Here is a 13,495-nt window from a genome sequence, read left to right on the forward strand (position 1 = left end):
AATGCAGATCTTTTCCCCCAATTTCAATAAAGATGAAGCAGATTGCTTCAGGGGAAAAGACAATAGAGTCTCATAAAAAGCCCCCAAGAAAACCATAATTGTTGCGGTTTTAGAAGAGGGGAAAAGCAGAAAACAGGCGCCTACGAAATCAATAATTGATGCTCTCAGCTTTTTAGATTTTTATTATTTTTTGGAGTTTCAATAATTTTTCCGTGAGATAAAAAAGAGTTAATTCTCTTGCCTTCTCGGCCAATAGGAAAATTAAGAAGCACCTCACTATGAACGTGAGTTTGTGATTCGCTCCCTATAGGCCCAAACGGAGCTGAGAGGAATTAATTGTTTCTCTCAGCGAAGTTGGACGGAATAAAATTAGAGAGACAAATAACAGAACCAGCAACGAGCAGCAGACAACTGCTTCCTTTTTCTTGCAAAAAAATTCCTAAATTTAAACAGAAATTTTAGTAAAGATTTCCAACTTAGCAAATTTTCCAACAGAACATACTTGTGAGAAATCAACTGGAAGAAGTTTTCAACGACACAATCATTTAACAACAACACAATCGAGTAACAGCTCAACCCGGTTTAATACTACTCAGTGTAAGCTTGTTCATTTAAACTATCTATTTAATTAATTGAACTTTTCAGCCCCCCAACTACTTTAAATTGAGACTTATAGCACAGACAGGTCTTAGGCATATATCTTTGCCTTCGATTTGTTATATCTTTTGTCAAGTTTGACTGGCATACATAAAGAGATCCCGTATTGTGTGATCTGTAGCAGCCCAGCCAAATTTGATAATATATATATATATATATATATATATATGTATATATATGTATAATATATGTTTGGATATATGGACCTGTTTGCGTTTGTGTGTGTGATCAAGCCATGTAATGTAAGAGTCATGTAGATCAATTCATGTAAGATCACTCTTGAAAAAGATTGCTGTTCTTCCTGTTCTGAAAGAGGTGTTTAGAATTTCATAATCGTTTCAACAACCGCAGCGCTAAACTTTCCGATCCACTATGAGTTTTGATTCGGGCATTCATCACAAAAATGGTTGGTTCGTGAAAAGTTTCCGAGCATAAGGCAGGGCTTTGTACCAAAAACAGTGTTGAACATCACATGCTACAATCTGTTTCGTCATTATATGCTAAAGCAAATATTATCCATAGATGGTAGATATCTAAATCTAAAGAAAATACATGTTATTTTGACTAGAAACTGTATCACGAGACCTTATTTATTTTCAAAGCTGGGCCATTTTAAACTTAGATTTTAACACTTCCTGCAGAGCCTAGCATCTGTTTTGATTTCATTTCAACATACAATTTTTATGTTATCTAAATTTTATTATTTTCTTTACCATTGCTTATTTTTCATTTCAAACAAAGCTCTACATATTAAGCTGGTGTGACGTGATAACTCACTGGTAATTAAATCTCTTTCAAAATTCCTACTGGTCTTATCTCTCAATAATATTCTGTTCATATATTAGAGTTTTGAATGTGACGAAAGCCTATTTGCTAAGGACAAGATGTTACAAATATGAAAAAGTGAAAACAGCTAAAATTTCAATTTGACATTTAGCTTACAATGGGATCTTGTACATAGTTGCCTCTGATTACTGTTCTCTAATTTTTTTTCTCAAAAACCGCAGCGTGAATTGTTGACTTCTGATAATTTTCTGTTGACTTCTGATAATTTTCACGTGGAAATCAGCTCACATATTTGTTGAGAAGAGTACAGTCATTGAATAAGGTACAGGAAATACTATGGCAGGCAAAATTGCGTCATTTTGTTAACGAGGACACATAAAAAGACACAAACAGTTCTGACCAGTTTGCCGATACGGAAAGATAAGAAAATCCATTGACAATTTCGGAATGCGTTTATCAGCGAAGGTTTTGCTGTTATTCTTGACTGCGTCGTTTTTATGGAGTGGCGCGCATGGAATCAAAATCACTGGTGTTACGAACCTCAATTTCTCCTTGTGTGAACAGGAGTCAGGAATTAGCATCTACAATTTCACAGTGCCCAAATTGATAGATGACCACGAAACAGTAAGTTAAAAAGCGATCAGTTTTTCTCTAACAAAGCACTCATTGACAAACTTGAACACTATCAATTTTCAATTCATGTTAAGCTGCCTGTTTTTGAGTTGATTTATCGTTTACTTTAAATCTTGTTTGAATAGACTGAAAGGGTATAGAATTATAACTGCTCTAAGTCCTGTAAAGTTGCTGGGAGATTTTACGAAAAAAATATATATTAAGTATGCCAGTCTCTGTAAGAAGCAGTTATCCGTACTCAAGGTACATTTGGTGATTCTTCTGACTTTTACCAAAATCATAACTAAATTTATATGTCTACTTACTATCAAATTAAAATTGCAGCAATTATATTATTCGTTCCCGTTCATTTTTAACTATTTAAGTACTACCAATTTTTTCGCATTTTTGTCGGAACAACAATATTTATGACAATCGTATCGAGAAGCGGGATAAATTGGTAAATCACGAGGGCATTTAGTTGCTGAGCAGTTCTCGGACCGTCTTAATAGTCACCAAGTAAGTATGCGACATATACTGAAAGTGGAAAAGAACATAGTGTCGCATAGTTTTTCCAATTAAAGGGTCATTTTTCACACAATATTATTCCAACGTGTGATGAAATTTGAAGAAAGATTACACCGTTGTTTTCCTACGCTTTTGCTCTGGCCCACCTCCAAAATTTAGATTACGCGCTATCGTGAGTTACCAGATACTGGAAAGTATACGTAATACATTCTATCCATTCTTTACGATAAAAAAAGAAGTCGAAAACCTATAATTTGTTCATATTTTTCTCTACAACGTTTAACGCATATGCAATCTCAACTGAAAATCATTAAAAGAAAACCCATATTAAATTTTGAGTCCAATTATTTTTTTCTGGTCTAAATTAGATGAAATTTGTCAACTTTACCTGAGATATCTCGTACGCTAAAATTCATTGGTAGGCAAAAGCAGAGCGTAGGAAATCCATGGGATAAAAACTGTTTTCGAAAATTAATCGAAATGTGGAGTTTAATATTCTGTAAAAAAATGGAAGTATGTTTGGGGGTGTTATAACTACTTTTGGCATGCAGTATAAATGGATGGTGTGATGGAAAACTTCTTGCTTTTCGGACCCCAACCCTTAACCCAGCCCTAATTTCATCTTTAAGCAAACTACCACTTGGCTCGCATTTGGCTCCTACAAACCCCCGCTACGTCCATTGCGACAACACAACACGCCCTATCGGTTTCACACCCCCCCCCCCCCTCAACTCTTGCCCTACTCCCCCCCCCCTTCCCCCCCCCCCCCCAAAAAAAAATAATAGCATCCCTAACCCCAGGTGGCTACTATCAAGGCCAACCGCTCGCTGCATGAGAGCAATTCGCCCAACATTAGGTGGTCATGTTTTTCAAATCAACATTTTGGAGTAATAATCATCTCATTTAGTTAATAATTCTTACTCAATCATGGTTCTCAATGCTTATTCAAAGTCAATTGAACTACTTTTTGCTTTGTTATAAAAATTAACTTCAATCGTCCATCAATTTTTGTCGGGCTAATTTTTAATTGCTTTGAAGTTTATTTTTTTCTCTCTCTTTTCAGTCATAATTTCCAAATCAGTTTTCTGATATAACTAAATCCCGGTTTCAATTTAATTAAATCCGCATTTCGTTGATCAAATTTAGGTAACAAAATGAGTAAGTCATTTTCAAGAAAGCATCGAACAAGGAAAAACTGGATGAACAAAAAAGATGCGTACAAAATTCATGCCGCGCTAACACTTAGTGTTTTGAGTTATTCGAAGAAATTGGAGAAAATCCTATCTGATTTTGGAAAATCATTTTTTTTCCAAATTAGTGGCTGATTTCATCAAATTTATCAAATCTAAGAAAATTGCGGAATCAATTAGAACACTTACTACCGCTTACAAAAATTTTGCTAATAACATATATCCTTTCATTCCTGATCAGTTTCGATCTTAATCTTGATGAAATTCAAAACCTTCCACTTTCCGACAATCAGATAATTTTGTTGCTTAGTTAATTTTCACCTCTTGGTAATTATAAAGCTGAACTCTATCTGATGATTTTCAAAATCCGAACTAATTGGTGTCAGTTGGAAAACCAAATGCTTTAGTTTAGACTTTTACAGCTAAGATAGTGTCTAAGTAACATGTTTTAAAAAGTTACGGGAAAAATTGAATGTTATGCTTCAAAAATTTTTATTGCTTTCAAACTCAAACGAATTCAAATATGTCAGCTTTCTTCTGGCGACCTTGAAATTTTAATCGCCTTGAAGTTTTGTTTCCACTTATCGAGATGCTATCAATCAATTGGCGGCAGTTTTGAAAACAAAAACAATCTGATCTTTCTAATCTTTTCAATTTAATTAAAATATTTTTTGTTTCATGTGAAGGTTTATCTCTCACAATTTCAGTAAATATGGATTACATGATGCATTTTACGTTAATATACTGCAAATGATTTGCGCGCTCCTTGTTGCAATTATTCTGTTTTTGTTTTTTATTGTTCTCAATATATTTTTTTCGAATAAATGTTTTCTGAAAACGTTACTGGAGCTATCTGGACTTATTGTTTTTCGACAGTCGGCGAGATTAAACCAGTTGGTTTTTCTCTTTTTTCCAGTAAACATCTTTTATTTGCTATGTTTAACTTAGAATTTGTCATAAAAAACCAAAGTATCCGACTTCAAAATGGAGACAACTGCACTAGTAAAATGGAATAAGGAAAAGTTGATACAAGAAACTTTGAAACTAAAAGAAAATAAAAGAACATCACTTAGTAGTAGTTTGCAGCAAAGTGAAATAGATGAGCTCAGGAAAGACGTAGAATTATATAAAAAAAGCTGCGTTGTTTGAACACAAAAACAAAGAACTTCGAGCAGCTTTAGACAACGAAAAAAGATTATATGATCAGTCAACGTTGGAAATTATTCACTTGAGATCTCAAAATGACGAAATGCTGACAAAAATTATTGATGGTATCCATGACAATGAACGTAAAACGTCTGAGAGGTCTAGTAAAAAGTCTTCCCCTAAATTTGTGCCTAGGTTTGCTAAAAATTTAGTTATTTCGGACAGCACGTTCAAACAAACAATGTCTCTTTGAGACAAATTCCACCAAAGCGCAAAGATCTTTTTGTACCCATTAGAGATGGATGGAATAATTTCAACAATCGTATTGAAATCTGATACATTTGGGTGACTTCTTAGAAATCATTAAAAATGTTTTATTCGAGATGCAGGTGGATTTTTATCTTGTATCTTTGTTTTAATTTTGATTAAGTTTGGTTTTTTAAGAAAGGATTGAGTTTCTCAAAAATCACTCAGTTTTATCTAAACTTAAAAAACCTGACTGCCGTCCTATCGATCAGTTCAAATTTTTTTTACTATGGTACGGCATATTTGGTGATGCATACGGCATACGGCATACGGCATAAGGCATACGGCATATGTGGTGACATTGAAAGAAACCCAGGTCCATGAAATTTGGATAATGTAACAGCAATTGTAAAGTACAATGGTGGGAGTGGGCGAAAATCGGAATTTCCCAAGTTTTGGTATATGAATTGTAGAAGCCTCAATAATAAACATGAGCAACTGTCTCGTTTTTTGAAAAGTCTTAATGGAACTTCAATCCTAGTTGTTACCGAAACATGGATAATTAAAAAAACTGACTTTCCCGAGTTTTATCTGTGCAAGAGTCATCATTTCGTTCTCCAACCAAGATCATCATTAACTAATAGATCACTGATAGATCACAGTGATAAAAAGGACAGTTTTTGATACGTAATACCAAGAAATATTCGGGATCAAATTTCAATCGTGACATTGCGCTGCATGATTGGTCGCCTACGTACCAAGTAAATGAACCCAACAAAATGTTTCTGAAATTTATCAACATTTTTGAAAGTATACTGAGTTGTCATGCACCCTTGAAGTTGGTAGAAAGTAGTACAAAAATAACAAAAAGCAACGGTTGACAAAGGAGTTACGTGGTCTCATGAATGAAAGACATTTACTACGTGGAAGAAAAACACAAAACCAGAGATTTATAATTTTTCCAAATTCTTACGCTACTCATTGAATAGAAAAATGAAAAAAAAAGCTGCAGATGATTTTACAGAGAATTTTTCCAGCAGCTACCAACTTCAAGAGAACAATGGAAATTCATCAAAAACAGGGTCAACTCCAACAGTCAAATAGAAAAAATTAACAAATTAAGGGAAGGTAGTCATTTTGTTGAGGATGACAGAACGATTGCCATTTTTCCTAATAACTCTTATGCGAGTCTTGGATTATACAAAGGCAAAGCGTTTCTCCAAATCATTTTTCCCTAACATTTGAGGGACCGGAATTTAGCTTTCGACCAGTCCCCAGAATTGTATAATGTTATTGATAATCTTCCTAGGCATAAAACGCCCGGACCGGACTACATATTAGCATGGGTGCTAAAAGATAGCATACTGTCTATTTGAAATCATTTACAATTTGTCGTCAATGAATGTATAAACAAAAACACGTTTCCTAATTTTTTGAAAACAACCCATGCTACACCTGTTTATAAGAAATGGACCGACTGGAACCAGAAAACTATCGCCCAATAACAGTCACACTAACTCCAGCAAAAATGTTTGAACAACTAACTCACCACCTAACTCTTAATGGTCTGATTAACAAGAAGCAATTCCGATTTCAAAAGCAAAAGTCCCGTCTCGATGCTATCATTTCTTTAACTGAAAAAGTAAACCAATGCGTTGACGAAAACGAAATTTTTGTCAAACTTTTTTTAGACTTAGCAAAAGCTTTCAACTCAATATCTATAGATGTTTTTACGAACAAAATAAAAAGGTATGGAATTGGAGAGAATTCAATAATCTTATTAAACTCCTTCCTTTGTGACGGAAAACAGTGTGTAGAAAATGGGATAGCAAAATCAGATTGGGTTGTCATAAATCACGGTGTTCCTCAGGGAACTGTATTAGGGCCTTTAATTTTTGTACTTTATGTCCATGACTTCATTGAAACTGTATCAACGATTTGTAATGTATTACATTTTGCCGATGATACAGCAATTCTATATCATGCAAAGAATTAAACAAATTTGAAGCTAATAGCTGAAGATACATTAAAAACGACAGATCAATATATGAAACAAGACAGGTTAACCTTGAATGAGGAAAAAACGGAGTTAATAGTTTTCAGGAATGAAAACTTGCCAATCAATGAAACTGTCGATTTCAAGGGACATCGATTGGAATCATCTGATAAAATTGATATTTAGGTGTAATAATTGATAGGGAACTGACATACCAAAATCAACCAAATAAGGTTATCAGTAAAGTGGCTTCAGCAATCAGGTCATTATATTTGTTTCGTTATCAGGTACCGCTAAAAACAAGAATAAATCTTTTTAAATCTCTAGTTTTATCTTATTTAGATTTTAATGCGATTTTTTTAAAAATTTTACCATCTTACTCTACTGACAGAATTAACATACAGATAAAATGGGGCATAAACGTTTGTTTTATGAAAACCAAATACGATACTGCCAGAGATCTACTTCTGGAGACTAAAATTCTTCCAGCAGAGCTCCAAATAACACAAATCATTAAATAGGTTTTTCAATAATCCCAAACAAACAAGAAATTTCTCTAATAAACATTTCAGATTTTTGGAAAACGTGCACATTATTGCAAACAAACGAACCCATAACCTTATGTTAGAACAAAAATGTAATTCAATATGGAGTAATGGTTCAATGGTTCGTAACTTTATTCGACAATGGAACACACTTCCAAGTACAATTAGAAAAGAAACGTCGAAGACCAAATTTAAACAAAAAGTTACAGCGGAAAAGCTTAAACGACACGAAAGAGTTCCAATAGACAGACGGGTTGCAGGATTCAAACATATTTTTTATTGAACTATTTTAAGAAAACCCAACCTTAGTTTGTTATGAATTAGAAAAAAATATTGTTTGATGAATAAATTTATAACATGTAACATTAACCAAGTGCTTATTTAAATTTACATGTTTCAGATTTAAAAAAAATAAACTGGTATAATCTGCACGGTAGGTTTGAGTGGAATCAAAACTGGTTCCGCTTCAGATTCTGAGCTGGTTTGTGTCGTTGTAGGTGCTGTTTCAAGCACGTGATAGCCAGATTCTGGGATAACATTCCTATTGTCAACAGTCCCATAATTTAAAACATGCGCAATTCATGTTTCGAGCGAGGCTGCGTAACTCCACTAAAATCATTTCAAAATTTTAGCTAAAATCCTGTACCGATGCGTGGCTCTCGGTTATTGGCTCATTTTTCCTTCATTTAATTGCACAGGGTCATGTAACTTGCAACTGTACCCAGGCCTAGGTCTCGACTTGTGAAAAGACTTTAGAAGTCTAGTAGGGGGGGGGGGGCAATATTGACTATAATTACACGGTCGAGCTTCTAATTAAAGTCGATCCAATATCTTCTTTTCATGGGTCGAGCTAAAGTCTTTTCATAACGAAGAAATTCCAGCTAAGGTCTTTTCATGGGTCCACCATTAGTCATTTAATAACCAACAAAGTCGATTTACGGTCTTTTCAGGGGTCCACCAGTAGTCTTTTTATAAGTCTGTTTTTTCAAAAATCAAAATTTTAAAATTTTTTCCTGTTTCTGTACATACAGAAGCAGAACCGGAGCGAGACTAAATAGCTTTGCACCAGAGCAGCCTGCACTTTTCTGATCTTTGCGGTGCTAAACTTTCGAACGCCAGATTCTTTTCATTTGTTATAGTTGTTCTTTAGGTAAAAAAAATCCAACTGACGAATAAAAACTAATGTTTTCATAAGAACGAAAATTGGATCAATTAAAACTTAAAAAGGTCCAAACTTTAATCAAATATTAAAAAATTGAGTATTTTATTCATATCAAAAGTCTTAGAAGCTTGGGAACAAATTTGAAACGGCGTAAATGTCCTAGAAATGCAAACTTGGAAACAAATGTAGCTCTGGAATACAAAAAAAAAATAAAAAATTGCCCATTAGTCTGCCTTTTAATTAAAAACAACACTAAGCAACGGTATATTAAAAAAAGTCGCTGCTCAAATAACTTCTTTAACAGGACAACTGATTTCCAGACTGTTTTCATATCGAATTATGGAGTGGCATCATTGTATTCCATTATTTTATGGCTATATCGATTATCTAGACAGATTTTTTGAACTAATAGGTTTTGACAGCGAACTCCATTTTTTTCTCGAATTTGTATTCAAATTTCTAGAGATTCTTTCTGGTTTTGAATGCCTTGGCAAAAACTATAGGCAAGTACATTCTAGAGGGTATAATTATGTTCATGGAGGTAGCAATCCTCAATAAAACGTTCGGTTTTGCCGTGATTATATATTGTTTCCTCAAAACGCGACTCTATTCTCATTGATAGTGGGATTCTGCAGGCGTACTCTTTTAAAATCACGATAAATTAATTTGCAACCATCTAAACATTTATTGCTGGCAAATGTTGCCAAAGAGTTGTGATTTCAGCCAGAGAACATAAGCCTGAAATTGTTCACGGAGGGAAACTGGACAATCCTTACCAATGTGGCCTCTTATTGAGGTCTAACTGAGCAGCTGATTGGTGAGCAATCTTGTTTCTTTTCTATCGCATTTGGATGTCAGTTAGTGGCAGTGTGGTGATCGAATTACAAAGTTTACCAGATCGTTGTTGTTTGATAAATGCTTGAGTTGTTGAAGACACAACATTGGAGTAGTTGCAGCTGCAATAAAATATAAAGATTTTAGTTTTCTCGAATCTCAGTGAGACGGAACTCGAGACATTTTGCCACGACAAACAAACTGTTTAATTTTATTGTTAAGCTAAATTTGATTATGAAAGTTGAAACGCGTTTGAACCACTATAGGTACATGACAATTTTTTGAAACCGATGCAGAGATCATGCATATGACATTTTCTTACAAGAATCATATCAAATTATTGTTTAGAAATATTAATTTTCGCTTGACAGTATAAAATTTTAACCTGCTGTGGTTGAAATAAACATATTATTCCTAGGCATGAAAGCAGCTAAGAAATTTACTAAGTATAAGAGGGCATTAGGAATATAGCAAGAGATTATAGACAAAAAAATTGTTGTTCAACCATATTTAAGTTCTCGTACAACTGTTCTCAACTTTGATCATACCCAATCTTAAACCGAGACCAGTCGATCAGTTATTGTTTTTGGACAGATGACGACTTTGACCTTTTTGTTCTAGACATGAATGCAGTCCAGTCAGAAGCTGCTATTGCCTCAGTTAACTTCACTATAATTGGGTTCCCTTGTAACCAGTTTGGATTACAAGAACCAGGTAACAACAAAACAGAGTTCCTCAACCTTGCCAAATATGTGAGGCCTGGAGGTGGCTATGAACCCAATTATCCCTGGTTTGGGCGCCTGGATGTCAATGGGTACAACGAGCATCCTCTCTACACTTACTTAAAGGTTCATTTATTTCAGTAGCTTTGAACATGGGATAAGAATTGGTTGAAGAAGATCAATTGTTAAAAAGAAATAAAAAAGAAACAACAAATGAAAAGAACAAAAAAGCTGAAAAACTTGATTTCAGAAAACCACCCTAGGTTTCTCCAGGCCTAGATTTCTGAAACCAACGTCTTTAAACCATATAGTCATAAAAAGAGCATCCTCCATCAATAATTTATGTGAAAAAATTGCTTCCCTTACCATAGACTCTAGCGGAAATTATTACTCACTTCCATCGTGTTTGGATCGACATTTAATCGTACTAGGCCGTTGCTCCATCACCTTGAGCTTGCCTCAACAATAGACAATAGACCTCAACAATAGACCTTGAGCTTGCCTCAGAGGATTTTCTCGATAGAGATTTTTTGTTCTTTGTTCTATAATTTGACTCTGACTTTTACTGCTGTTTCGAGTTTTCTGGCGCAGTTTCAAATAAAATTGTTCACGCTTAGAACACTAATAGTGTCGCAAAATTCTGACCAAACGTTTTTGTTTAGGGTGCGTGCCCTCCATACGAGAAATTGATCGGCTTGAGGTCTGACCTCTTCTACGACCCGATCAGCAGTGGTGACGTCACTTGGAATTTTGAGAAATTCCTCATTGACCCAAGTGGTCAACCCATAGCACGCTTCTCGCCCCATTCTCTTGTTAGGGATATATACACGCAAATCATCATAGCCGCCTATTAGGCTAATTGTTAATTAATTGTTAATTCATGGCTTAAATTTTCTATTTAGTTCTTTTTTCAAGTGTTATAATTAGTTGTGATTAACAATAACTGCTTTCGCGTATGCCTTACTACACCAGAGGTAAAAACAATTGATAGATGTTGTTTAGAAAAGGTGCTTGATTGATCTCTTTGCGAATACATATAGCCATGGTAATAAATACTATCATGCGTTATATTCCTGTATTTCGATCAATCTATATAAACATAGCCCAAATTAGGCAAATTAAGCTATAGAGAGGCAAGATTACACTTTTGTCAAAAATGCAAGGTTCGGCTATTTCTACAGGCGTGAAAAAAATCGAAATATGTATGTAAGCGATCTCACATCACGCAGCGATTTAACTATGTCTGTTATAGTCTGCTCGCTAAGTTTTTTGTCTGATGTGCAGTTCATATACCTTATTTCTCTATTTGCTTCTCTGATAAATATATAAATTTTGCAATTTATTTTATTCTTCTAAAGTTAATTCTTCATCAGTTATGGAATGAGTGAAGTGAAGAGTCGTTCCACAAGTCTGTTGTTATCATTTCAACAATTGCAACTATGACGAATAAATGAGAATCCGATTAATTATGGAATCTTTTATTCTGACGGTGCTCTGACTTTTACATACATTTTCTGCATTCGATGTTTGTAAAGCTAATCAAGCACGCAATTTTGGAATAGAATTAACTCTGGAAAACATGAATCTCTTTTCTAATTTTTCATCCGACTCATGTACAGCTGTGGATCACTTTTAAACGACCAAGTTCAGTACACGAAGAATTTGAATAGACCAATTCCCAGTTCGAGGTGCCCAGACCAATTACACCTCTGATCAGAGCACCTTCGAGCGCATATAACAAATGGTGGTCTTCGAGCGCATTTTAGTCTGGACAAGGTTCTGGAACTTATTTGATCTCTCGTACACAATCAGAATTGTGTACTCTAATTGAGGTCCAAGTTATCGTTCGTAATCAATTGCTCTTGAACGAAGTTCATAGCAATTATTGTAAACATGTGTGTCTTTTTTATGCAAATTTTTCGCTTGACAATTTTGCGTTTTTCTTCTAAAGCATTCTTTGACTTCTCAAGTAACTTTTTCACGCTTTCGTTCTTCATTTTTTATAGCTGCGAAGCTGTAAGCTGAGCGTAGCTATATTGCGGTGCTCTTGGTTTTTTACAATTCAAAAAATTTGAATTGTATTGGGGCGCCGTCTTTTTCTTTTTTTAAGATCTGTTCACACATTTTTATGATTTTTGAAGTCAAATTGGAGTAGTGATTTTGGTCACGCCGAAACAGGAAATGGAGCGAAAAAGCGATTGTTTTTGCGGCGTGAATTTTTTTCGCTCTAATTTTAAAGTAGAGTGAGAAAACGGTGTTTGAACAAAAATTCGGTTTATCGGTAGTGGTTTTTTGTTCACATGCGGCAATTTCACTCTGATTTTTACTGTTTTTTCGATTTTTTGGACCGGATTTTTTTTCTAAATGGTTTTCCCGATCATTCACAGCTCATTCTAGGCCTAGCTTTTTGTTTGAATTAAATTTTCAATTATCGCTATTGGTTTTTTTGTTCGCATGCGTCATTTTGATGTTGACTTTCTGTTTTTTTCTTATTTGTTTGATCTCATTTTTTTAAAAATGGTTTTCTGAACTCACTCATAAACCATTCTAGGTCTAGTTTTCCTGTTTAGTCAATGAAAATTCTTTGAATTGTACGTCAGGACTTGTCCTGCTATGTTTTTTGTTTCGTCGTCTGACGCTCTTTTTTCGTTTTACATTTGTTCACACAGCAAAGCTGAGAAAGTCAAATTTCCTGAATGACCTCTTCCTCTCACTAACAGCATTTGCGCGCGTGACGTCATTTCTCACTCGCTTTAGCGAAAATTTTTTGGTTATTTGCGTGATTAGATTTTGATCATACGTGACTTACCTCACTCAATAAAATGACTTTTGCACTTTAAAAACTTAAAATTAATTTGAATTTGTTTAAGGTCAAAGGAACTCCTATGTTTAGTAAAGGTCCCTAATAAGAGGCTTCTGAATTTTAACAAGCTTTATTAATTTATCGCTGAATGTTTTTTAGCCTAGTTATTTTGAGCGGCGTCGATTTTTTTTTCAATTTAGATCTGTATCTGTTTCTATCTCTATTATATGGCACGCAGGTCTATTCTTTCGCAGCTATTCCAGCAATC

The 13,495-nt window shown here is 34.5% G+C and overlaps 1 protein-coding gene across 1 annotated transcript; it reads left to right on the forward strand.

Annotated features, from left to right (window-relative positions):
• The first annotated feature begins 1,303 nt into the window (after window positions 1-1,303).
• Window positions 1,304-12,008, forward strand: LOC142355150 (glutathione peroxidase 6-like). Its single transcript, XM_075407405.1, has 4 exons — window positions 1,304-2,067; window positions 9,592-9,685; window positions 10,324-10,550; window positions 11,087-12,008. The coding sequence occupies exons 3-4, from the start codon at window positions 10,326-10,328 to the stop codon at window positions 11,276-11,278; spliced, it is 417 nt and encodes a 138-aa protein (XP_075263520.1). The 5' UTR covers window positions 1,304-2,067; window positions 9,592-9,685; window positions 10,324-10,325; the 3' UTR covers window positions 11,279-12,008.
• Window positions 12,009-13,495: the final 1,487 nt, after the last annotated feature.

The sequence above is a fragment of the Convolutriloba macropyga genome, unplaced genomic scaffold, assembly GCF_964194025.1.
Source record: "Convolutriloba macropyga unplaced genomic scaffold, txConMacr16.3 SCAFFOLD_489, whole genome shotgun sequence".
In the NCBI taxonomy this organism is placed as follows: domain Eukaryota; kingdom Metazoa; phylum Xenacoelomorpha; order Acoela; family Convolutidae; genus Convolutriloba; species Convolutriloba macropyga.